Source organism: Hyperolius riggenbachi, chromosome 2 (genome assembly GCF_040937935.1).
Source record: "Hyperolius riggenbachi isolate aHypRig1 chromosome 2, aHypRig1.pri, whole genome shotgun sequence".
Taxonomy (NCBI): domain Eukaryota; kingdom Metazoa; phylum Chordata; class Amphibia; order Anura; family Hyperoliidae; genus Hyperolius; species Hyperolius riggenbachi.
In genome coordinates, this window is record NC_090647.1 from 47,534,744 (window position 1) to 47,560,710 (window position 25,967).

The following is a 25,967-nucleotide window of genomic DNA, read 5'->3' on the forward strand; positions in this document are numbered from 1 at the left end:
TTTACAATGGGCAAACACTGACTAATCTATAAATTATTGTAAACAATAAGCAATTTTATTCATTGTTATTTTCACTACATTTCCTCTTTAAAGCCTTGAGGCCGTAGGGGTGCCGCTCATAGAAAGCATACTTCCCTTAATGGCAGCATTTGGTAGCAATTAAGCTGCCTGCATTCTCAGCACACAGTTGCGTGGTTGTAGCCAGCCACAATATAACTACAGGAACTTCTCCCAGAACCAACAACCCGTGTGATCGAACTGCACAGAACCAAGACGTGTAACACGATGGCAGCAACAATGATCTGAATTTCTGATTGCCAATGAATGCCACTATATACATATGCACAAGGACTGTCGCCTGAGAAGGCTCAGGACTTGTACTGCGCCGAGGCTGTGCAGAAGCGTCACTAGCTTGCAGGCTATCAACACATCCTGTTGCTATGCAAGAACGGGGTGCCGAGTGGGGAAAGCAATTCCCTCAGCCAGCGTTCAGTCAAGTCGATTGGCCATTTGAAACACTTTACTGCCTCTTACCTCCATTCTCATGGTCACGACATCTTGTGGTATTTTCTTTAAAACGATTCTATCCAAACTACAGATGCTCATTATATTTCCCATCCCTGTTTGTTTAACATCGACAGGAATTGGAATAAGTGAGGGATAACCCATAACATTGCACAGGGCCTAATCTGATTCAAATGACCACTGCAGCAAAAAAAATAAGCAGTTAAAATCTGACAGAACCGACAAGTTTTGGACTAGCCCATCTCCTCATGGAGGATTCTCAGGATTTGCTTTATTTTCAAAAGTACTTTAAAAAAGCCAGCCTCCCTACATGTTTGCACAATATTTTGTCAGACTTAGGAACTGCCGTTCACAAAATGCTTTTGAATGCAAAGAAAACCCTGAGAATACCTCACGAGGAGATGAACTAGGCCAAAACCTGTCAGTTCTGACAGATTTTAACTGCTTACTTTTTCGCTGAAGTGGTCCTTTAAATCTGACTAGGCCCTGTGCAAAGTTATGGTTTATCCCCCACTTAAAAACCTATGATAGCACTGCAACATGGCACCATTCTACACTATTCAAACCATAAGATTCTTTTTGTGGATAGATGCCTAGATGGAGAATCTGTGTCTGCTGCTGGCCGGGAATAAAGTATTCACTGGTTTGATTGCACTTTAATATCATGATCAATTACATTTCAGTCACAAATTCTGCTGAATCAGTTTGAGTCAAAACACCTGCCCCCAGCGTGCAGTCACCACTGCTTATTTGCATACTCATTGTTTATGAGCAATTCAGAAAGTACTAAAGGCCGAGAATCAGTACGCCATGCGACACTTCCAAGAGTCAGCAAAAACTGCTGGATGGAGTTTAGATTCTCTTTAGAACAGGACAGGAATATAGAGCCTAGACGCAAGCTAGCTGTAATTGTAGATCCGTAATAGAACATTACCAACAATCAACTTATCACCTAACACTAAAGGCCCATACTCAACGGTGGTTTTTCCAGGGATCGTCTGCCAATCCCTGCTGGGTGACGGAGCGCTGAATAGAAGCATCATCAGCCCCTGGCTGGAGATGCGTCTGTTGCTATGGAGGCGGCAGTGCACTTTCCGGCATGTTAAGAGAACAATGCGGTTGTACAGGGATTGAGCGTCGCTAAAGTTCCAATATGCCGAATCTCGAGCGATTGTAGTGCAGTCGCTGTGCACACGCTAGTGTGGCTGGATAGTGTACTGGTTAAAGGCAGGGCTGTGGAGTCGGGACAAAAATCTCCCGACTCCGACTCAGTTTATGAAACCACGACTGACTCCGACTCCGGGTACCCAAAATGGCTCCGACTCCATAGCCAAATACGTAACATGGCTGTGGATTTTGTACAAAAATCATCCGACTCAGACTCCTCCGTTTATGAAATCAACAACTCCGACTCCAACTCAGAGTGCCCAAAATTGCCCCGACTCCACAGCCCTGGTTAAGCGCTCTGCCTCTGACACAGGAGACCAGGCTCTGCCTGTTCAGTAAGCCAGCACTAATTCAGTAAGAGACCTTTGGCAAGTCTCCCTTACACTGCTACTGCCAATAGAGCGAGCCCTAGTGGCTGCTGCTCTGCTCTGGCGCTTTGAGTCCGCCAGGAGAAAAGCGCGATATAAATGTTATTTGTCTTGTCTAGTCTGATAAACTGTAAACTTGCGTTGTTTCATTTCCAATGTTTTATTACTTTTACTGTGCCAAATCCAATTCCGGGCACAGCCAGCCGTGCTTGACAAAATAAACAGATTCTGATGCCAGATTCTCAGCCATGGCTGTCTCATTGTCTGCCAAGTATGAATTCAGACCAGCGTATGTAGCTTAACCCCCCTCCCCTAGCAAACCCCATCTATATGCCCAATATTAACTCCCTATCTATATGCCCAACACTAACCCCCTCCCCCTAGCACACACACACACCTATCTATAGACCGTACACTAACAACCCTGCCTTGGTGTGCCCCTATTAATATGCCTGAAGGTGCGTACACAACTGACGGATGTCGCCTATTGGGGATCATGACCTGATTCCCTTGTACGACATTGCTGGGCAGGGCTGCACACACGTCAGCTGTGTAGATGACGGCGCTCTGTGTTGCTGTGCGGGGCCGGAGGATAATGAGCAGCACGTGCGTGACATCATGCTGAGGGCAGGGGCGCAAACAATGGGATCGGCATCAATGTGAGGGAGTAGATTCACCCTGCAGAATGCTTGTGGTTTGCCAGCTGCTGTACGATTATTGGCCGCTTCAGCAGACTTTAGTCAGGAGTGTGTAAGTGCCTTAACATTAACACCCCCCCTCCCCCAAAACAGAGTCCCTACCTGGCTATTAACCCCCCCCCCCCCCTTATCTCCACTCCACATAGCTTGGCTACATCACAGATGATCCCTGGTGCAGATATCCAGAGCTCAGCTGTATACTAGCTGAACCCCAATACCACAATACCGACACACAGCTACACTGTAACCAAACACCAGCTACTGAATAATCACCGGTGCCCACTAGTTGCAAATATTGATTGTGATCTATGATGGTGTCCAAAATAGCCAGAGTTCAACTAATCACACCCCGGATATCTGGCTCCTGGGATTTTTCCAGGCCCTCTGTGTAAAGATCTCATGACACAGGTGCTTTCCGTCCAGTAAGGGGTCCGCGTCCCTATTTACTCTCAAGTCTGCAGCCTGTAATTACAGATTCTATAGAGCCCTTTCTCTTAATTGCACTGTCTGTAATTTAGTCCATATGTCAGCTACAGAAAAACAGGCAACAGAAAAGCAGGAGTCTACACCAGCCGAAGCACAACTAAACTCAATATACTGTGAGCTGAAGGTTTTCCATGTAGTTGTAGTGGCTAGTTAGCGTATCTGAAGGAGGGGGAGAGGGCAGCAGGGGTTAGTGTAGTGCAGTGTAGCTGGTGGGGACAACAGGCGTTTGTGTAGCCAGCCCAGTCTCTTCCTCCAGTGACCGCCAGACCAACGCAATGCAGAACACTGCTGGCAATGGGGGCAAGAGACACAGACTTCTAGGGGCTGGACAGGGTGAAAAATAATACTAGACTAAGGAACAAGATCCCTGTATGAAAGCAATGACAAGCTTGGACAATGTAATAAAAAGCAGGCATGTCACCATGCCAACAATAGTTTCTAGTGTAAGCCATGGTTTTTCCTGTAGTAATTTATGGTTGTGAGAAGGAAGGCTGTGCGCCAAAGAATCAATGCCTTCAAATTAAGATGCTGGATAAGAGTTCTGACAGTTACTTGGACGGCAAGGAAATTTATCAATCCTTAAATGGACTCCGAGCACGTCTCATGGGTATGCCTTTTAGACTCCGACCAGTACTGCAAAGTACTTAAAGGGGCACTACAGCGAAAAACTGTAAAATTTAAAATATGTGCAAACATATACAAATAAGTACATTTTTTTCCAGAGTAAAATGAGCCATAAATTACTTTTCTCCTATAATGCTGTCACTTATAGTAGGAAGTAGAAATCTGACAGAAGTGACAGGTTTTGGACTAGTCCATCTCTTCATAGGGGATTCTCAGCAAGGCTTTTTATTCTTTATAAAGATATTCCCTAAAAAGGATTTAAATAATGATGCTGACCAGCTTTCCTGCTCCCTACACAGTTTTTTTGGCAGTTGGACGGAACTGCCATTCACTAAGGGCTTTTGAAAATAAACATATCCCTGAGAATCCCCTATAAAGAGATGGACTAGTCCAAAATCTGTCACTTCTGTCAGATTTCTACTACCTACTGTAAGTGACAGCAACGAAGAAGAAAAGTAATTTATGGCTCATTTTACTCTGGAAAAATTTTACTTATTTGTATATGTTTGCACATATTCTAAATCTTACAGTTTTTCGCTGTAATGCCCCTTTAAAGATGCATACCTTTCTGTAGCTTGTGCTCTCCTCTTCAATTTGATGCCTGAATCGCCGTTCTACACCAAATAGTTTTAGTTCGATTTCAATTTAAAAATCACGGCTGCCATCTTGGCTATGTTATAACTTCCGGGTCACCCCTGTCTTCTCTCTTAGAGAAGTGCATCACTGAATGAAGCAAGAAGAGGAAGTGACACGCATGGCCATTGCAAGAGGCTCCTCCAGAGGGGTCATAGCACAACTTTGTTAGAAGTCGTCTGGCTTAAAGGCATGCCCATAAGAGGTGCTTGGAGTCCCTTTAAAGGACAACTGAAGCGAGAGTGATAATTGAGACTGCCATATTTACTTTTAATCAATACCAGTTGCCTGGCCTGCTGATCCTCTGCCTCTAATACTATTAGCCATAGCCCCTGAACAAGCATGCAGCAGATCAGGCGTTTCTGACATTATTGTCAGATCTGACAAGATTTGCTGCATACTTATTACTGGTGTGATTCAGACACTACTGCAGGCAAATAGATCAGCAGGGCTGCTAGGCAACTGGTATTGTTTAAAGGGAAATAAAAAAGGTGTTCTTTAGAGAAATGAAATCCATCTGTTAATTGGAAGTAACAAGGCTGAAGCTGAAATACTTTGGACACAGGAGGCCCATATGCAATTTTCTTTTTCTCTCGAGTTTTCTCTTAGGTGATATTTTTACAACTTGTCAATAAAATGCCTTTTAAGCCTCAAGCAAGAAAATACTCAGAATATTTGTTTTAGTACTTTTACATCCACTTTTTCTATTGCAAAGTACTGAAAAATTATTTTAAAGAAAAGATTAAAAATGGATCTCCTTGGAGATAAGTCGAGAGTAAAGTGAACTCACAAAAAGTGGTCCAGGGGCCATATGCAAGTCACTTTTTCACCTGAGTTTTCTCCTAGGAGCTATTTTCATATTCTCTTTAAAATAACATCCATTATACAATTGAAAAAGCACCCAAAAGATAGTTAAGTATTAAACATTATTATGAGTATTTTCTTGCTTGCTGGTGGTCTTTACAAACTATCTCCATTTAAAAGAATCACAAATAACACTTAATCCTGTGTCATGATGCCTATACTTTTACTACACTGATATCTCCCGCTAACATGGTCACATGACCTCAGTAGCCTAGGAACCGTGATGCCTAGGTTTCTCCAAGCTGTCACCAAAAGGAATCTAGCTGCTCACAGCTGTGTCTACTGAAATACCTTGGCTGTTAGGGCACACTGGCACTGTGATAATTCAGAAGATGAAGGGAGATCAGGCAGTCAGAGCATGCTTGTATCGGAGATACTCTGTAATACAGACACTGTCAACTGCTCACAGCCTCCTGTCACAGTCCAGCGACCAGTATAAGTTGTTCCCTCTGCTCTGCAAGATGGAGAGGTTCAGGCTGGTAATAGTTTGGCCCTCCTGGCACATCTCACTGATCCCTTTGTTCTACCACAAGATTGCGGGGATGTGTCTTTTTAAAGAGGCACCTCATGACACAGCCTAAGACCCGCTGGTGAGATATCGACGGTGCATAGTCCAAGACTTGCTGGTGCTCTATAATATTGGGGGGGGGGGGTTTGGGATCAGGCTGACCAAGGGTGGGTCCCCTGCCATAGTCCAGCATGCTGGAGCTCTATGAGGGGGGATTAGGCTGCCCACAATGGGTTCCTAGTCATAGTCCAGCACTCTGGAGCTCTATAATATGAAGGGGGGGGGGGGGGGAAATCAAGCTGCTTATGGATGGCTCCCCTGCCACAGCCCAGCACTCTGGTGCTCTATAATATGAGGGGGGCGAGATCAGGCTGCTCATAGATGGCTCCCCTGCCATAGCCCAGCACTCTGGTGCCGATATGGGGGGGGGGGGGAGATCAGGCTGCTGATGGATGGCTTCCCTGCCATAGTGCAGTACACTGGAGCTTTACAATATGAAGGGGGATCAGGCTGTTTATGGACGGCTCCCCTGCCATTGCCCAGCACTCCTGCGCTCTATAATATAAGGGGGGGGGGGTTAGGCTGTTCATGGATGGATCCCCTGCCATAGTCCAGCACTCTATAATGGTGCTCTATAATATGAGGAAAGGGGGAAATCAGGCTGCTATGGACAGGTCCCCTGCAATAGTCCAGCACTCTGTTTATATTATGAGGCTGCTCATGGAGTCCCCTGCCATAGCGCAGCACACTGGAGTTCTACAATATTAAGGGGAAAAGGAGATCAGGCTGCTCATGGATGGCTCCCCTGCCATGGTGCAGTACACTGGAGCTTTACAATATGAAGGATGAAGGGGGGGGGGGGGGATCAGGCTGTTTATGGATGACCCCCCTGCCATAGTGCAGCAACTCTGGTGCTCTATAATAGTAGGGGGGGGGGAGGGAAATCAGGCTGCTCATGGATGTATCCCCTGCCATAGTCCATCACTCTGGAGCTCTATAATATTGGTGGTTGGGGTCAGGCTGCCCATGGATGGGTTCCCTGCCATAGTCCAGCACTCAGATTCTCAATAATAGGGGAGGGGGGGAAGAGGTCAGCCTGCCATAGTCCAGCACTCTATAATATAAATGGGTGATCGGGCCGCTTATGGATGGTCCCCTGCTATAGTCAAGCACTCTATATTATATGAATGGTGATCAGGCTTATGGATGGTTCCCCTGCCATAGTCCAGCACTCTGTCTAGGATATGAGGGATAATCAGGCTATTAATCGATGGTTCCCCTGCCATATCCCAGCACTCTGATTCTCTAGGATATGAGGGATTGTCAGTCTGTTAATGGATGGTTCCCCTGCAATAGTCCAGCACTCTCGTGCTCTATAATATGAGGGGGGCGATCAGGCTGCTTATGGATGGTCCCTTGCCATAGTCAAGCATTCTATATTATAATATGAATGGTGATCAGGCTTATGGATGAGTCCCTGCCATAGTCCAGCACTCGGATTCTCTAGGATATGAGGGATAATCAGGCTGGTAATGGATGGTTCCCCTGCCATAGTCCAGCACTGATTCTCAAGGATATGAGGGTTAATCAGACTGGTAATGGATGGTTCCCCTGCCATGGTCCAGCACTCTGATTCTCTATGATATGAGGGATAATCAGGCTGTTTATGGATGGTTCCCCTGCCATAATCCAGCACTCTGATTCTCTATGACATGAGGGATAATCAGGCTGGTAATGGATGGTTTCCCTGCCATGGTCCAGCACTCTGATTCTCTATGACATGAGGGATAATCAGGCTGGTAATGGATGGTTCCCCAGGTCCAGCACTGTGCTGCTTCGTAGTATGGAGTCCTGCAGCTCATGGCTCAGCTCCTCTGCCATACCCCGGTGCTCTCCGGCCCCTGTGGCTCCCCATTGCACAGGGGAGTTCAGGCGAGCTCACAGCAAAGCCCCATAGCACAGCCTGGGACTCTGGTGATGGGTAATGGGAGGGCCAGGCTGCTCTCGGCTCTCTCTGCCGCTGATTCCCCGCAATACGGAGGCCCTGCTGCGCTGCGTCCCCTCCTGGGAAGCTCCCCCGGCCTCTCCCGCGCCATCTTACGTTCTCATCCCCGGACAGCTCTGGGTTGCTGTTCTCATCGCTGCTCAGCTTCTGCTTCTTGGCCGGCATTTCCTTTCCCGCCGCGCGACCGGAAGCCTCAGACATCTTCACACCGCCTCGCCTGACGTCAGAGCGCTGCGCCGCCACGGTCACGTGACGCAGCTGGCCCTCAGCAGCAGACAGACGCCGCTCAGTGCGCATGCGCGGGATGCTTTCTGGCTGCTGCTCGTCCGTTTTGCGGAGGAAAAAAAAATCTAAAATACATGTGCTGTTGTCCTCCATGTGGAGAAACCTCGCTGGTGCAGCAGCCTTCTTTCTGCAGAAGTCTTGTACCGTTCTGTATGACTTCCCCTCCCCTACACTGCATATTCATCTGCAAAGGAGAATCATCTGCAAATGAGATGCAATCCTATATAATAAAACCCCTGTGTCTCTGCATCCTGTCCCTGTGTCTGTGCTTCTAGAGCTGACAGTTTGCTGTCTGTGAACCTCATTGCATTGTGGGAAATAACTGCTTTTTCAACTGCCATGCAAGTGACGAGCAGTTGAACTGTGTGGTCAGCAAGCAGTTACCAGGTGGCAGTGAGCAGTTACCAGGCAGCAGTGAGCAGTTACCAGGCAGCAGTGAGTAGTTACCAGGCAGCAGCAAGCAGTTGTGAGAGTTTGAGAGACATTTCACTGCCTATCAACTGTCTGTGGGAAATGAGGCGTAAGGGTTACTTAACCTTGGGAGGGGAAAGCCTCTGGATCCTAATGAGACTTCCCACCTACTCTTCACCCTCCGAGATCCAGCGCTGGCAGCAACAGAAAAATCAGCCAAGGTGGTGCAGGCACAGAGGGTGAGGATGATAGGGGAAGCCTTATTAGGATCCAGAGGTTTCCCCTTCCCAAGGTAAGCACCCACCAGAGGCTGTTTTTTTTTACAGATCCTCTTTTAGATGAAATGGGATCCTAGGCAAGGTAGTGGCTTTAGCTTATCCTGACAGTCCTTTTGGCAATCTGAGGTGGGAAACAGGACAAGTGGAAGTAGGGGCCCCTGTCAAACACTAGTCCCCGGGCACCTGCCTAGTAGCCTTGAGAATTATCCTGCTGTGATGAGAGGTGACTGTTCAGGGTCTGCGTGCATCTCGGAAATCAGAAACCTTGCAGCTTTTGCATTTTGCTGAATTATTATTTTATTTGTATAGCGCTAACATCTTCTATAGTGCTGTACATAGTACAAAACAGTGGGGAGCTTAGATATGAGTAGTCCATCACACTGCAAAATCAGGGCATTCAGCAACACAAGTACAAATGCATACAATTGATGTGTAGTGTAAAGTGACACTGAAGTGAAAAAAAAAAAACTTATGATGTAATGATTTGTATGTGTAGTACTGACAATACAACATTAGTAGTAAATAAAATAGTCTTCTATTTTATTTTGTAGATATATAGCATATATACGCTCTTTTGCATAGAAGATAACAACTGAAGTTTCTTAACTCTTCCTGTCCTGGAAACAATATTAGATTTATATCTGTGCTACTAATATTCTATTTCTTTGCTGTACTACACAATACTATCCTTATCTCATAAGTTTATTTTCACTTCAGATTCCCTTTAACCTTCTAACGACTGCATCACGCCGAGTAGCGTGAACGCGGCGGTAGCTCCAGGACCGCCTAAAGCCAATTGGCATCAAGTCCTGGGGCGGTGTGCGCATCTCCGCTCCGTCGTCAGTCTCCCATCGGCGATCGCCGCTAGGAGATTGTTAGACGGCGAAAACGCAGTCTATTTACACTGTACAGCGCTGTGATCTATGGCAGCGATGTACTGCGGGAGACACAGGAGTGATCGGCTCTCATAGGCTGAAGCCGATTGCGCTGATTGGCTGGCAGGGGGGGGGGGGAAGAGATACAAAAATAATACCAAAAATAGATATGTTTATTAAAAAAATAAATAAACAAACATTGGGGAAGCGATCAGAGCCCACCAACAGAAAGCTCTGTTGGTGGGCAGAAAAGGGGGGGAATCACTTGTGTGCTGACTTGTACGGCTCTGCAGCGAGCACTAATTTGTAAAAAAAATAGCCTGGCCACTGGTCACTAAAGCCTGTGGTCCTCAACAGGTTAAATAGGAAAAACTGTGTGTGTGACTCTAGCTATAATAAATTATACGCTTGTCTGAGGAGGTATGTCTTGAGGGTGCATTGAGAATTTGCAGACTGACAGACGGACTGTGGGTGAGAGTTTTAACTGGTTCCTTTAGGTGATTGGCAGCCAATGGAGGGATTGGCCGAGAGGGGCGGCATTAGAGGAGCAGAAGGAGTGGTGGATGAGATGAGCAGCAGTGTTCAGTAGGGACTGGAAAGGTGCCAGTCTGTTTTTTAGGGAGAGCTGCGGGCCATTTCCCCCCCCTTCCCTCACCTTAGGGTGCTCTCCCTCCCTCGCTCTCTCCTCTGGAACGAACTGCAGTCAGGCATTTGCAGCGGGTGGGACTTACCTTCCGTGTCGCTCCAAGCGCCAGATGTTCTGGTGCCGCAGCCGCTGCTCTGGTCTGGATCAGACCAGAGTAGTGGCAAATCATCCCGCGCCTGCGACAAGACCAGACGGAGACACGGAAGGTAAGTTCCGCCCCTCTGCCAGCCACCGCACTTCGTTCCGGAGGAGAGAGCGAGGGAGGGAGAGCACTCTGAGGTGCCGCTCTCCTTCCCTCACTCTCTCCTCCTGTGGGGGCACCTGGCTACATATACTGGCCACATATACCCCTGGCTACATATACTGGGCACATATACACCTGACTACATATACTGGGCACATATACCCCTGGCTACAAATACTGGGCACATATACCCCTCGCTACATATACTGGGCACATATACCCCTGGCTACATATACTGGGCACATATACCCCTGGCTACATATACTGGGGACATATACCTCTGGCTACATATACTGGGCACATATACCCCTGGCTACATATACTGGCCACATATACACCTGCCTACATATACTGGGGACATATACCTCTGGCTACATATACTGGACACATATATCCTTGGCTACATATACTGGGGACAACTGACTGTTTGTCATTATGTGCATTTACTGGTGAAAAGCTTGTCTCTTATTATGTGCATTTACTGGTGAAAAGCTGTCTCTTATTATGTGCATTTACTGGTGAAAAGCTGTCTCTTATTATGTGCATTTACTGGTGAAAAGTTGTCTCTTATTATGTGCATTTACTGGTGAAAAGAGGTCTCTTATTATGTGCATTTACTGGTGAAAAGCTGTCTCTTATTATGTGCATTTACTGGGGAAACGCTGTCTCTCATTACGTGCATTTACTGGTGAAAGACTGTCTGTCATTACCTGCATTTACTGGTGAAACGCTGTCTCTTATGTGCATTTAGTGGGGAAACGCTGTCTCTCATTACATGCATTTAGTCTACGTGTCACAGAGATCTGAACGCTTGGTTTGATGTGTCACAACTCCAAAAAGGTTGGGAACCACTGGCCTATGAGATAGAAGTATCAGTAGTAATCCCACCTACCAGTAGAGAAGGGAGGCCACACCTGTTGGAGTACTTGGAGAATGGTATGATTCAGGAGTTCCCAAAGGTGTTTAGGTCAGTTACCATAAGCTCAATATAGGTTCATTGTGCACATACAGTACAATGATCTCCAGATTCTGAGTTTGGAATACTTTAACCACCATGAAATTAGTACTACTGAAGCCTGTATTTCCAATGCTAGATTCATCTCCAGATGTTTTTGTGTGTTGAACCACCCTTTTCTGCTCTTGAATGCTGAAAGGTATCACTTGCTGATTATTATTATAATTGTGTACTGTCTCCACCATAGTCTACAACAACAGCAAAGCATTTGTAAAGCATTTTTCTCCCATAGGACCCAAACCACATAAGCTTGTCTAAGATCAGTACATAGTTATGTGTTACAGGAAAAAAGTTCTGTGATCATATATGCCAGAGTAAACAGGTGGCTTTTCAGTTTTGAATTAACTGTGTCCAGGATTGGAGCTGTCTTGATTGGGTGTGGCAAGGCTTTCTGAAGGGTAGAGGCAGCATGGCAGAAAGCTCTGGCTCTAAAGGTTTTTAGTTGGACTCTGAGGGTGGTCAGGATATTAGATCCTTTTGGTCTGAGGCTATGGGTGGTGTGACGCAGTAGCAACAAATCCTTCAGGTATCCGGGGCCTAGGTCATGTAGCGGTTTGAATGTTGGCATGCCAATTTTGAAAAGGATCCTCCATTTTATGGATAGCCAGTGTAGTGAGCAATAGTAGCATTCTGTACTAGCTGCACGAGGTGTAGGTCTTTATTTGGAAGACAAGCATAGAGGGCTTTATAATAGTCCATGTGATGAAGGCGTGAACTGGGGTTTGAAGATCCTCTGAAGCAATGCGGTGCTTAATTTTTGCAATATTCTTTAGATGAAAGAAGGAAACATCTGAGATTTGATTCCTGAAGTTTAATTCCCCATCAATCAGTAAACACAAGCTGTGCACAGTGTTGGAGCTAGTCAGGTCTGAGATCCCGACCCTCAGTGGTGTTGACTGTGTCTGGAGCTGCTTTGCTATTAGGCACTGACCTCTGATAACAAGAACCTCAGTTTTTTTCAGCATTTAGTTTAAAGGAGTCATCAGGGCGATTATAATGAAAATAAGTGCTACTTACCCGGGGCTTCGTCCAGCCCCAAGCTCCCAGCATGTCCCTCGCTGCAGCTCCGCCATCAGCCTTTCGCCGCCGCTGCCTCCTGGTCCCTGGTGTTGACATCAGGTCGGCCTGTACTGCGCCTGCACAAGCGGTGCTGTCAAGCAGTGGTATGTTAGACCGTGTTTTGGGATCATTTTTCCAAGTCGTAGCTTGTATATGGTGAACAACAAAGGGGATAGTATTGAGCCCTGGGGCACACCATATTTTAGTGGTACAGAGTTGGACCAGAAAGACCCCAAAGCTACCCCTTGTGTTCTGCCAGGAAGGAGGAGAACCAATGGAGGACTAAACCATCAATGCAGCGGTACTCCTGCAGCCTGTTAAGCAAGATTTAATGGTCAACTGTATCAAAAGCTGCTGAGAGATCAAGCAGCATCAGGATGGAACACTCACCTCTGTCTCTGGCCATGAGCAGGTCATTGCAAATCTGGACAAGAGCTGTTTCATAGCTGTTGTGCTCCTTGGAGCCTGATTGTAGGGCGTCAAAGATGTTGTTCCTTGAGTGCCTATGTCAAGTTACAGATATACAGCCTTTTCAATAATTTTTCACACAAAGGGGAGGTTGGAGAGAGGTCTGTATCTAGATCTAGGGATGGTTCCTTGAGTAGAGGGCAGTAAAATGTACAAATCTAGCCCTGATTCAAGAACAAGCGACACCCATGCTAACCTAGGAAAAAAAACACATATATAAGTAAATAATTACTAGTTCTACTTACATAACAGATGTATTGTGCTATCCACGTACTGATTCCTGTTAATTTTATAAAGGAAATGCAGAAAATCCTATTCTAGGCAGTGGCCATCTTGCTAAGCTAACACTGGCATCATATCCTCTCTGACTCTTGTCCCCCCCCCCCCCCTTTCACTTGCTCATTGTGTATTCATTAGCTGCCCTCCTCCCAGAGTCTTCAGACACTCCCACTGAGGTGTATACTAGGAACTGCACTTATTTTCTCCTCCAATCGCTGAGTCAAGTGAGCAGAGAATCAAGTTTCAGGCTAGGCAGGGAAATAAATGGAAGAGGAGGAATATATTATTGATTAAAAGAACCCCCAGCATTCAACTGTTTGGCAGTGACTACTAAAGGGCCAGTGCGCCTAAGGTATGTGATAACTTCAAACCATAACAGTAGAAAAAGTTTTGCAAGTTTTGAATGCAGGATTAGCATCTTTATCACTTAAAGGGAACCAGAGATGAACGATTCACACAAAATAAACATATTGTAACGAGCGGCGGGGATACGACCGCTGCCATTCCCGCTGCTCAGCTCGGTCCGCCGCGCACTGGCCTGTCGCCGGCGCATAGTGTCAGAGCTATGCGCGCGCGCGGCCATCGGCGAGACCTTTACGCGTCTCGAAGACGCATCAGCTGACCTATGGGTCGGCTGACGTCACCAGGAGCGCTCCTCGCTCCTGATTGGTCTGGCTGGTGAGGGCGTGCCTGGAGTCCCCTGCCAGCATAAAGGCAGCGAGCTCTCAGTAGCTCGTTGTCTGCTGTCGTGAATACAGTTGTGTTAGCGCTCAGACCTTAGACTAGATCCCAGGTGTTGAAACCAAGGACTTCACACCCAGATTAGGATATTGTTATATTATATGTATTTTCTGTGTATGACTCTGGCTTACTCCTGACTATCCCTTGCTCTACGCTACTGTATTTTTGCCCATCTGATCTAGTTGCCGACTTTGCCTGTTCACCGTTCTGCCTCTGCTTTCCGATTCTGTACTGTATCTGCCGGTCTGTTGTCGAACCCGATCCGTCTGACCACTCTACTCTCACCAGAGGGCCCTGACTTTGGTGAGGGGCTCTGTACTGTTAGTGCCCCCCAGCTCCTCTGGTGAGGTATCGCTAAATCTATCATTACTACTGTTGCACCAAGCACGATACTTCCTATTAGACTACATCAGATTGCCTGGTATACTTGCATTATTGGTGATTCTGCAGATCACCATATAATCAGGTATATATCTGCAGTATAGGTGATTCTGCAGATCACCTCATAATCAGAACTCTGTTTAGCTGACACTTATCGTTACACATATCAGTTGATAGCTTGTAAAGAATAAATGCTCTACCTGATAATTTTGCCACTCTGGTGTGCCTTTTTGAGTGCTTTTTATCCATTATTGCTCCAGGAAAAATCCAATATGGCCGCCGGCTCATATCCCTTCTGCTTCCAGGTTATAAGCTGTTTTGGATGTGCTGTCTAGCTTCTATGAGACTATAGACAAGCGGGGCTGCTGCAGCCTTTCATCTGTGTGCTTTCAACTTTATTATTCTGGCATGCTGTGTGGCTGCCTGTAGGAAGTGTCTCATAGAAATTAAACTGCATACCGTAGATAATGACTGGCTGCACAGTGCACACAGATACACTTGTCTGTTTCAGAGCTTCTTTCTTGGCAGCAGCAGCCCCTCCCATGTCATCAGAGCACTAAGTATGCTAAGCAGAAAAGCTGACCCATAAGGGTGCAGGCTTGGGCTTCAAAAGACTCCACAGAAGACTGACTCAGCTATAATGATTCCAGGTCAAACCTAGACTGAAGGCTCAGTGGGGGATTCTTATCACAGCTGATAACAGATAGATTAGGCAGAGAAGAATAAAACTAAAAGCAGAGAAGGTGTTTACTGTCATGTTCCCACTGATACAGGGCCGGTTTAAGCAACAATGGGGCCCTAGGGCAAAATAAACCTGGGGGTCCCCCCCAACATATACCCCGGAACAAAAATCAGCATTAGGGGACCTTTTTTGCAGCTGGTATAGTCAGGGTGTGAAGTCCCAATCAGTCGGAGCTCCACATTCTGGCTATCCCAGCCTGCATGGGGGACAAGGGGTTAAAAAGTTTCAGGAGGGGGGACCCCACATAAATAAAAAAAAAAAAAAATTCCCACACTCTAAACATAAAAATTTTTGGGGGGGAAAATAAGAAAAACTGCCAGGGATCTTCATACAGCCATATGCGGCTGTATAGCGATCCCTGGCCAAAGCGCTGCAGCTGCGTATGGACCCCCTGGAAACCCCATCAGGAAATTTATTGCGCTTTCGTTTGATGCATGTAAAGTTACACTACCGTTAGGTTTGCTACTAAAAGTGACATTTACCGCATTTAAAAGTATACTTTTTTCCTTCGAAACTTTAAAAATCGATTTTCTCAAAAACTATAATGTCTTTTTGAAAAATTGTTTTTTCCTCTTATTCCTAATGATCTCCTTAACATATCATGCAAATTTAGGGTTTCTAGCATTTAAGGTGGATTTGCTATCAACCATTAAAGTCGTCAGGTTTTTTAAATGTGTATTTTTTTCCTTTGAAACTTTAAAATCGATTTTCTCAAAAACTATAAGGCCGATTTGAAAAAATGTTTCCCTCTTGTAGCCACTGGGGGACCCTATAAGCTCTGGGGCCCTGGGGCAGCTGCCTCCTTTGCCTCTATGGTAGCGCCGGCCCTGCACTGATAAATGTAATAAAATACATGAGGCTGCTTCATCTCTGGTTCTCTTTAATACACCCAGACCAGTTGTTGTTGAAATTTGATTTTTATGGTGACAATCCTGCTTTAAGATAACAATACACCCCCTATATTTCTTAAAGGGAACCTGAAGTAAGTAAAATTTATTTAAAATAAACATATAACATAGCTACAAATGAATATTACATACTAACCTCACTATCACTTCCTCTCAGAAGCTCACCATTTTCTTCTTACAGTGATCCCTTCCAGTTCTGACAATGTTTTGTCAGAACTGAAATATACCAGTTGCTGTCAGTTATATATCAGCTGCTGTCAGTTACAACTAAATGGGCAAGGCAATGTTTATGTTTCCCTATGGCTCAAGTGGGCGTTATTACAGTTTAACAGTTTGCTGACCAGGAAGCTATTATGGGGGTAATGGCCATTTTTAAAATGGAGGAGGAGGAATTCCATCGATCACAGTGGAGAAACAAGTCGCAGGAGAGGAGAAAGAGATTGAGGAGTAGACTACACAGGAGGTAAGTATGACCTGTGTGTGGTTATTTTGACAATAATTTTCAGTTCAGGTTCAGATAGACCAAGTCTTCATAATCTTGTTCCATCTTCGCTGGAAGATCGGTTTCACTCGCTACTTAGGTGAAAACGTCCCGTGTCCTTTGCAGGCACAGTAGACATTTTCTCGTAAGCGAATGAGGATGCGCGCTGCCAGGGCCATACAAACGGAGCCGCGGCGGGGTACCGGAGGATTTTTTAGTACTGGTGCAGCACAGGACGGCTGCAGGGGGCTGAGAGAAGAAGCCCCAGCTAAGTGAATATCTTTTTTTTTTCAATCTTCAGGTCCACCTTAATGGGTGGTGGACACCTTCCACCGTTTTTAACTTTAACAGGCGATACCTAATGCTTTCTGACCCTTACTTTAAATTAAACATTCTCAGGAGTTATGTTCTCTACTTCTTCAGAAATGAAATGTTAACTACAATTAAATAGTGGTCACTTTAAGGCTGCTTTCACAGTTAGACATTACAGGCGCACGTTAGTGCAGCCTGTAACGCAGCCCCACCGCACAGTAATGAAAAGTCAATGGGCTGTTCACAGTGCCCACGTTGCGTTACATTGTAACGCAGCACATCCGTTGAGAGTGCTGCATGCTGTGCGTTATGCGCGGCAGCCGTGTTAGACTGTGCGAACATGCTCAGTAGTGTTGGGGAGGAGTGGAGAACGGCCAGGCACATGGCTAATTAATATTCACTGCACGGTGTGACGTGCAGTGTTTACTTCCTGGAGCGGCCGCTCTGTGCGGCGATTGGCCGGGCGGGACCACGTGATGCCACATGCGTCCAAGAGTACGCATCACGGCATCACGGACGCCAGAGTGAGCTGCACAACGCGGCTCACTCTGACGTCCACATCAGAGAGCACCAGGCGATGCGTTAGGGGCACGTTATGTGCCCTATAACGTCCCCTAAACGCAACGTCCTGGTGTGTAAGTAAAGGCTTAATCCCTATCCTTGTGGTACCCCTGGAATAGATACACAATTGAAATGTTCTTTTTTCCCCTAATACAGCATTGTTCTATTGTTATTTCTGCAAATACATGCACTAGTACATTGGATGTATAATTTTATGCAAAATTTCTTTTGTTCTATTGTTCCATTTTTCTTAAAATTCAATAAAAACTGATTGAAAACAAAAAGTGTCATTGTAAGATCCGGTGGCCGCTCATGGTGGCGGAACGCCGAGACCCACACCGAAGCACAAGCCTCAGGGTCTCAGCCTGTCTCTGATGTCACTGGAGCGCATGCCGCTCAGCCCCCATTGGATTAATGGCGGACGCACTCGCTGTAAACATTAACCACGTGTGCGCATAGCGTGTCAGCATCTCTGCTGACAAGCTCTTCGTTGATTGGTTACTTTGGATTCCTTTACTTTCTGATTGGTTAGTTCTAGTATAAATGAAAGGTGAGCACCCTCTGTCATCACCCGTGATAGCCTACGCTGGGCTTATTGCTGAGACTGTGATCACACCAAGTGCTTGCTGCTGACTTGTGTCTGTCTGTCTCTTGACTAAGCTTCTTCTAGATTTGATACCCGTTACTGACCCGGCTTGAATCTGACCATGCTTCCGTATTGGATACCTGTTACCGACCCGACTTATTAAAGGATTCACATGAACGCTGCCTGCATTGACCCTGGCCCGATTGACCTTGCATCTGTCTAGAGATTATACTTCAGCCATTGCCTACCACGTTGTCTTCATCTGGATTGCTTCAGCCTATAGGCCTCAGCCTATAGGCCTCAGGTGACTATTCAGTATACTGTGTTGCGTTGCATTGCTGTGTTTGGTGATTGCTGTCTGCCAGTCTGTATGCTACATCTTCCTGCAGGGTATTGTAGTTAGTATTAGGCAGGAGCTTTCGCAGGTGTTAGGACTGGGTTATAGGTCAGTCATATGGGCATACAGCCTGACTCACAGCAGGTGACCAGACAAGCCTGACAGTCATTATTGAAGAGGCTGGTTTACTTAGATCTGAGTTATGGTATATAAACATCCACTGTGGATTCAACAGGCTTTTTTTTTGTTCTTATGTCTGGTGGGAACCACAGCCTCTGGTTATATGATTCTGTGCAGTGTAGCCTCCTAACAACTACAGCTGGTAGTAGCTGAAAGATGAGCAACTCCATGCAGGGAGATTCCATCATCTAATAAGTTGGATGCACAAACTGTATGTTTGAAGCTCTCAGCCAGCAAGATAGCAATCCTAAGCATTTCCTGTCTTTAGTACATGCATACATTGAAATAGGGGTTAAATATTTCCGCTGAAATCCTGATGAGTTGGCAGGCTGAATATATCTATCCTAGGACACCTGCTGAACACATGTATCACTTGCCAACAGTGCTTGCTATGTCCACAAGGTGGCAATGTTGGTTAGTCAAATTTCCAGCCACATCTTTGAAGGCAAAGTTTGTTCCTAAATTCTTTTAACAGCCACCTGAATAGCTGCATGTGTACACAGCATTAGAGCCCGTTTCCACTAGCACGGAAACCAGGCCGAATCCGCAGAGTTTCCCCACAGGAACAATTGCACTGGGAAACACTGCCATAGGAAATAATGGCGCCGCTGGCCGAATCGCTTACCCTAGCGATTCGCCCCACATTGCCATCAGTTTTTGTGCAGGAGGGAGTGAATCCCATAGCCGTGCATGGCACGCCTTCAGGGATTCGTCTGCGTACACGCAGACCACGAAGTGCGGCCGCGCGTGGCAGCTAGTGGAAATGGGCCTAGGGCTCCATCTGCACAGGTGGCTATGCTTTACTTCAAGGGTCGGCTCTACCATTAAGGCAAAGTGTATAATTACCATAGGTCCCATTGTAAAATGTTTCCTCTGCCTGATTTACATTCTTAAAGAGAACCAGAGCTAATGGAAGTAAAAGCTGTTATACATACCTGGGGCTTCCTCCAGCCCCATATGCACGGATCGCTCCCACGCCGCCGTCCAGCGCTGCATCTAGAAGAACCGGGACCCGCTCTGCCGCCAGTCGGAGCCAGTCTAGCGTAGCAGAGATGCGCCCTTTGCGTATCTCTGCAGCAGTGTATGGAGAGATACGTAGAGGGCGCACTTCTCCTGCGTAGCGCGGCTCCGATGACGTCAGCAACGGGAGCCGGTTCTCCTATATGCGGGCAGCGGTGGATGGTGACGTGGGAGCGATCCGTGCGTATGGGGCTGGAGGAAGCCCCAGGTATGTATAACAGCTTTTACTTCCATTAGCTCTGGTTCCCTTTAAGGGCTTGTTCACACTATGGGCTTGATTGACTATACCGTGATAACTCAAAGATCACACCTTATGAAAAGATATCACACCTTATGAAAATATATCACACCTTATCAAAGTGAACAAGGCAGAGTAGCAAGGCGAGCGCTACGAACCCGCAGGGGCTCAGGGCAGGACGAGTGCCATTGACAATTAGCAGGCATAAGTTTATAGTGCTCGCTACGCTACTCTGATAAGGTGTGATATTTGATAAGGTTTGATCTTTGAGTTATCATGGTTTAGTGAATCAAGCCCTAAGAGCGTTTTTGTGTTTATTTTTTTTTTTTAAAGCGCTGGTGATTTTTAAAAGCGCTTCTGCAATGTTGCTCTATGTAAGTGTTCTCACATGAACAATGAGCTTTTTTTCCAACTGCACCACTTCCTGAGCATAGGGAAATCGCAAAGCGCTAGAAAAAGTGCTTTGGAAAGCGATCTGTCCAGCGCTTTCAAGAATAAATACATTGGGCCTGATTCACAAAGCGGTGCTAACAGTTAGCACGCCGGTGAAAAGCCCTTTATCATGCCTAAACTCAGTTTAGGCGTGATAAGTTTATGTGTGATAAGTTTAGGCGTGATAAGTTTAGGTGTGATAAGTTTAGGCGTTATAACTATAGCACCAACTGGGTTAGCACCGCAGTGCACAGCTGATCAAAGGTTTTGCGCTAGCAAAGTCTGGTGCACTTCGCATAGAGTTTAATGGCGCTGCTTTGCATGCGGGACTTTGCGTGGGATCTAAACTTATCACGCCTAAACTTATCACACCTTAACTTATCACGCCTAAACTTCTCAGGAGGTCGCAATAGCAGCATAGGGGGCGATATACAGGCTGGGAACGCGAACAATCACTCGCGTTCCCATGCCTGTCGGCCGGTGACGGCGAAACCGGAAGTGCTCGCCAGCGGGTCCTGGGACATCGGAGCGGAGCTGCGAGGGCACCGATCGTCTGCAGGGGGCTGAGGGAAGCCCCAGGTGAGTTAATCTCGTTTTTTTTTACTGACTTTAGGTTCACTTTAAGCAATACCAGTTGCCCTGGCTGTCCTGCTGATTCTCTGTCATAGCCCCTGAACAAGCATGCAGCAGATCAGGTGTTTCTGGCATTATTGTCAGATCTAACAAGATTAGCTCCATGCTTGTTTCTGGTGCGATTCAGACTCTACTGCAGCCAAATAAATCAGCAGGGCAGCCAGGCAACTGGTGTGTTTGAAAAGGAAATAAATATTACAGCCTCCATATTCTTATCACTTCAGTTGTCCTTTAAAGTGAACCTGAACTGAGTAAAATTATTTAAAGTAAATACATGATTTGCCTGCAAATGAATATTACATACTTACCTCGCTGTCAGTTCCTCTCAGAAGCTCACCATTTTCTTCTTCCAGTGATCCCTTCCAGTTCTGACAAGATTTTGTCAGAACTGAAATACATAAGTTGCTGTCAAGTTATAACTGACATGTAAATACATGCATGCATTAAAACAACATGGTGGAAACACATACCCCGGGGTGGATAGTAGTGGCGTGGTGGTGGGTGCAGAGGGAAGGAGAGCCTGACGGCCGTTTCGCGCTGTGCGCTTCTACGGTAGCAGCCTCCATATAAGTGCACAGCGTGAAACGGCCGTCAGGCTCTCCTTCCCTCTGCACCCACCACCACGCCACAACTATCCACCCCGGGGTATGTGTTTTCACCATGTTGTTTTCATGCATGCATGTATTTACATGTCGCCTACTGTAGAACAATAAATTGTGATTGACAGCAGTGCCGGCGCTTTTCCTCTTTCCTACCGATGCAGACACACTGCTGCCTGAGCTAGCTGAAGATTCACCCATCCGTACCTGATTGTGTGGATTGAGCCATCTCCTTTCCCTCCCACCTATACAGGAGTCCACTGACTGCAGTGCCAGCGTTTTTCACACCTCTACCTCTCACAAGCAAGTTATAACTGAAAAGACAACTGGTGAGCAAGGTAATGTCCATGTTTCCCTATGGCTCAAGTAAGCGATATTACAGTTTAACAGTGTGCTGACCAGGAAGCTGTTATGGAGTACCGGCCATTTTCAAAAACTAGGACGGAGAATTCCATTGATCACAGTGGACAAACAGGATGCAGAGAAGGAGAAAGAGCTTGATGAGCAGACTAGAGAGTTGAGTATGATGTGGGTATGTTTATTTGCTTTAAGACGATTTTTGGGTACAGAAAGCTTGATTCACACAGCTTAGGTAACATACCGGTGGTATATTTAGATCAGCGGCTGGAGTCACAAGCAGATATTTTTTTTCTTTGCAGAACAGTTAATCGTGTGAGCCACTGAGAGTCTCAATTCAGTACAAGGTACATTCCACAAGTGACCGTTTCTCTGGTGAAATAGCTATTTTCGATGCTAACATTGGACCTAGCGCTGCCTGTGGTTTGGCAAGACAGCTACCTGTTACTTATTAGTCACCGAGTGACGTACAGGATAAAATTAGCCATGGTTTTCTTTTGTGGGAGTGGGAAGTGGTGGGAGGGGAGGAGGGTGGTTAGCATACTTTTTTCATAAACTGCTAGAATCCTGGAAGCTCATCCTGCAGTACATACACTGTACTACAAGCAGTGGCATAGCTAAGGAGCTTTGGGCACCAGTGCAAGTTTTACATTGGGCCTCCCAAGCATTCTACACATATTAATCCATATGGTGCAACAAAACCTTCCAAGGGCAGCCAGAGTATGAGAGGTGTAAGCAGAGGAAGGGAACAGTTTGTTTGGGCCATTTTCCACTTGCAAGCACTATCGCAATTGCTTCTTTTTCCACTTGCCGTGATTGCGACGTGAGCCGTCGGGAGTGAAGCGCGATCGCACCAATTATCATGCCGCCCGACGATTGCGATTTGCAGAAAATCAAAACGTGCTAATGGAAAAGTGCATCACGATTTAAATCGTGGTGCACTAGCGATCGGCAAAGTGCCGGGGATCTGCTCAAAAAAACAGATTGCGGCTAGTGAAAAAGGGCCCTACATGATTACCACTATTCAAAGCATATACAGAAGTGATCATTACCAGCTTAGCACCCTATTAACTACTAGCCGACCGCTCCACGCCAAGTGGCGTGAACGCGGCGGCAGTCCCAGGACCGCTCCACGCTGATTGGCGTGAGCAGCTTTCAATGGGGCTAGCAGGAGATTGCGTGCACCACTGTGCGCGCATCTCCACTTGGAAGGCGAAGCGGACATCTAATTAGGCTGTACAGCACTGCAATCTAAGGCAGGAGACATAGGAGAGTGATCGGCTCTCATAGGCTGAAGCCTATAACAGCCAATCGCCATCATTTGCTGACAGGGTGCTGAGATAATACTGCAGTTGAGGGAGGGCCCTCTGGTCGTAACCTCTGCACCTCTTATTAAGCCACTGACTACAATACACGTTATAAACAGGCTTGGAAATTCGGGGGTTCTAGTTCTTAAGGTGACCATTAACAATACGATTCTTTGAACGATCGATCAGAAACAATCATTCAGGCCCACTAATGGAAGCATCCAGGGGCTTCCAACTCAGCCCTGTTTCTATGGGCGTGCGATATGTGCAATCGCCCGGGGTGCCGGATTGTGCGGCAGGAGGGGGGTGCAGCAGCGGGGGGAGCAGACATAATACGGTAGTTATAACTCACCTTCTTCAGCCGATCCCGCGCAGCTTCAGTGTCCTTCCTGTCCCGTCATCCGTCGCATGGTAACAGCGCCCCCTGTGATGACGTACCGCATGTCATCACAGGGAGCGCTGTTACTAATGAGACAGATGTCAGGAAAGCAAGGACATTGAAGCTGCGCGGGATCGGTGGTGGAAGGTGAGTTATAACTGCTATGTCCGCTCTCCCCCCGCACATATCTAACCTATACTGCGGGAACCTAACTATCTAACCTATACTGCGGGAACCTACCTATCTAACCTATACTGGGGGAACCTACCTATCTAACCCATACTGCAGGCACCTACCTATCTAACCTATACTGGAGGCACCTACCTATCTAGCCTATACTGGGGGAACCTACCTATCTAACCTATACTGCAGGCACCTACCTATCTAACCCATACTGCAGACACATACCTATCTAACCTATATTGGAACTTACCTATCTAACCTATACTGCAGGCACATACCTATCTAACCTATACTGCAGGCACATACCTATCTAACCTATACTGCAGGCACATACCTATCTAACCTATACTGCAGGCACATACCTATCTAACCTATACTGCGGGAACCTAACTATCTAACCTATACTGCAGGCACCTACCTATCTAACCTATAGTGCAGGCATCTACCTATCTAACCTATACTGCAGGCACCTACCTATCTAACCTATAGTGCAGGCACCTACCTATCTAACCTATACTGTGGAAACCTACCTACCTAACCTATACTGAGGGAACCTACCTATCTAACCCATACTGCAGATACATACCTATCTAACCTATACTGCAGGAACCTACCTATCTAACCTATACTGCAGGAACCTACCTATATAACCTATACTGCAGATACATACCTATCTAACCTACAGTATACTGCAGGCACCTACCTATCTAACCCATACTGCAGACACATAACTATCTAACCTATACTGGCACTTACCTATGGAATTGCAACTCCTTCTGTCTGAGAGAGCTCCAGTGGATAAGAGTCTGTACACACATTTGATTTTGATTGGCAAATGACTTCAGTTTTATCACTTCCATGTAGTATGGTATAACTGGCCAGTCGTTAGCCAATCAGAATTGTGCATAGCAGGTTTTAGTTTTGTTTCGTCTGGTGTGATCGGACTGTATCAGCCGTGTACTGTGCCTGAGCTACAAGTCATTAACATTAGCTCTTCCTTATGCTAAAATGCTATTTCCCGGATTGCTGTCCTGTGTGTGACCCAGGTTTGTTCTTATTTTCCCTCCTTAGACTTCATTGTTATTTTTCTGATGACTTTCTGATGACTGTCAGCTTGTATTTGAATGTGTCTTTGTGGAACCCCTCAAGCTCAATTCATTAAAAAAGCTACAAGGAGGACATCCAGAGGGCAGCAACTCAAATCAACAAATCACAAATCATCCTTCCCTGATCTGCAAACATCTTCATTGCTAACTCTCAAAAGGTTCACCATGTCCATGGGACCCCTGCCATCCGCTCTCTGGGAACTCTGGGGAAGGTCCGGCAGCTAAACTAGTGTGAATAAAGGCCCTTATTCAATTCACTTTTTTTCCTGTTTTCTCTTAGTTGATGTTTTCACATTGCATCAATAAATTGCCTTTAAAGAGAATCTGTAAAATTAAAAACATCCCGTGGGGGGACTTACCTCGAGAGGGGGAAGCCTTTGGATCCTATTGAGGCTTCCCCCGTCCTCCTCCGTCCGACGGTGGCAGCGCTAGAGGTCACCGAACGGTGGGCATGTCAATATTTACCTTCTCCGTCCCCAGCGCAAGTGCTGCCCTTCCAAGGTAAGTACCCTCAGGGGACGTTATTAACTTTGTAGTGTCTCTTTAACCACTTCACCACTAAGGGGTTTTTCCCCTTATGGACCAGAGCAATTATGACCTTTCAGCACTCCTTACATTCATGTGTCAATAACTTCAACATTACTTATCACAATGAAATGATCTATAGCTTTTTTTTTCCCGCCACCAATTAGACTTTCGTTTTGCTAACAATTATTTTATTCTAAATGAATTTTAACTGAAATAATAAGAAAAAAATGGAAAAAAAATTATTTCTCAGATAGATTTCGGCCATTATAGTTTGAAAATAAAACATGCTACTGTGGATAAAACCAACACATTTTATTTGCCCATTTGTCCCGGTTATTACAACATTTAAAATGTGTCCCTGGTACAATGTATGGCGACAATATTTTATTTGGAAACAAAGGTGTGTTGTTTCAGTTTTGCAACACAAGCAAGTGTCTGTCTGCAGACCTCAGGCTCTAGTGAATAATCCATGGGGAGTCACAGATGGAGGGAGGTTCATCAATTCTCCCTTTAATGGC

General features: G+C 46.1%; 1 protein-coding gene and 1 long non-coding RNA gene across 2 annotated transcripts in view; one reads left to right on the forward strand and one right to left on the reverse strand.

The window, feature by feature from the left end:
* Positions 1–8,358, reverse strand: part of EED (embryonic ectoderm development) — a 50,363-nt gene extending 42,005 nt beyond the window's left edge. Inside the window, exon 1 of the mRNA XM_068264813.1 lies at positions 7,975–8,358. Within this exon, the coding sequence (XP_068120914.1) occupies positions 7,975–8,256 (282 nt within the window). The 5' untranslated portion in view covers positions 8,257–8,358. The remainder of the gene's footprint in view (positions 1–7,974) is intronic.
* Positions 8,359–8,513: 155 nt separating this feature from the next.
* Positions 8,514–25,178, forward strand: LOC137543699 (uncharacterized). Its single transcript, XR_011025570.1, has 5 exons — positions 8,514–8,598; positions 18,225–18,454; positions 21,843–22,121; positions 22,249–22,293; positions 24,887–25,178. It is a non-coding gene; the product is annotated as an uncharacterized lncRNA (long non-coding RNA).
* The last annotated feature ends 789 nt before the right edge of the window (positions 25,179–25,967 follow it).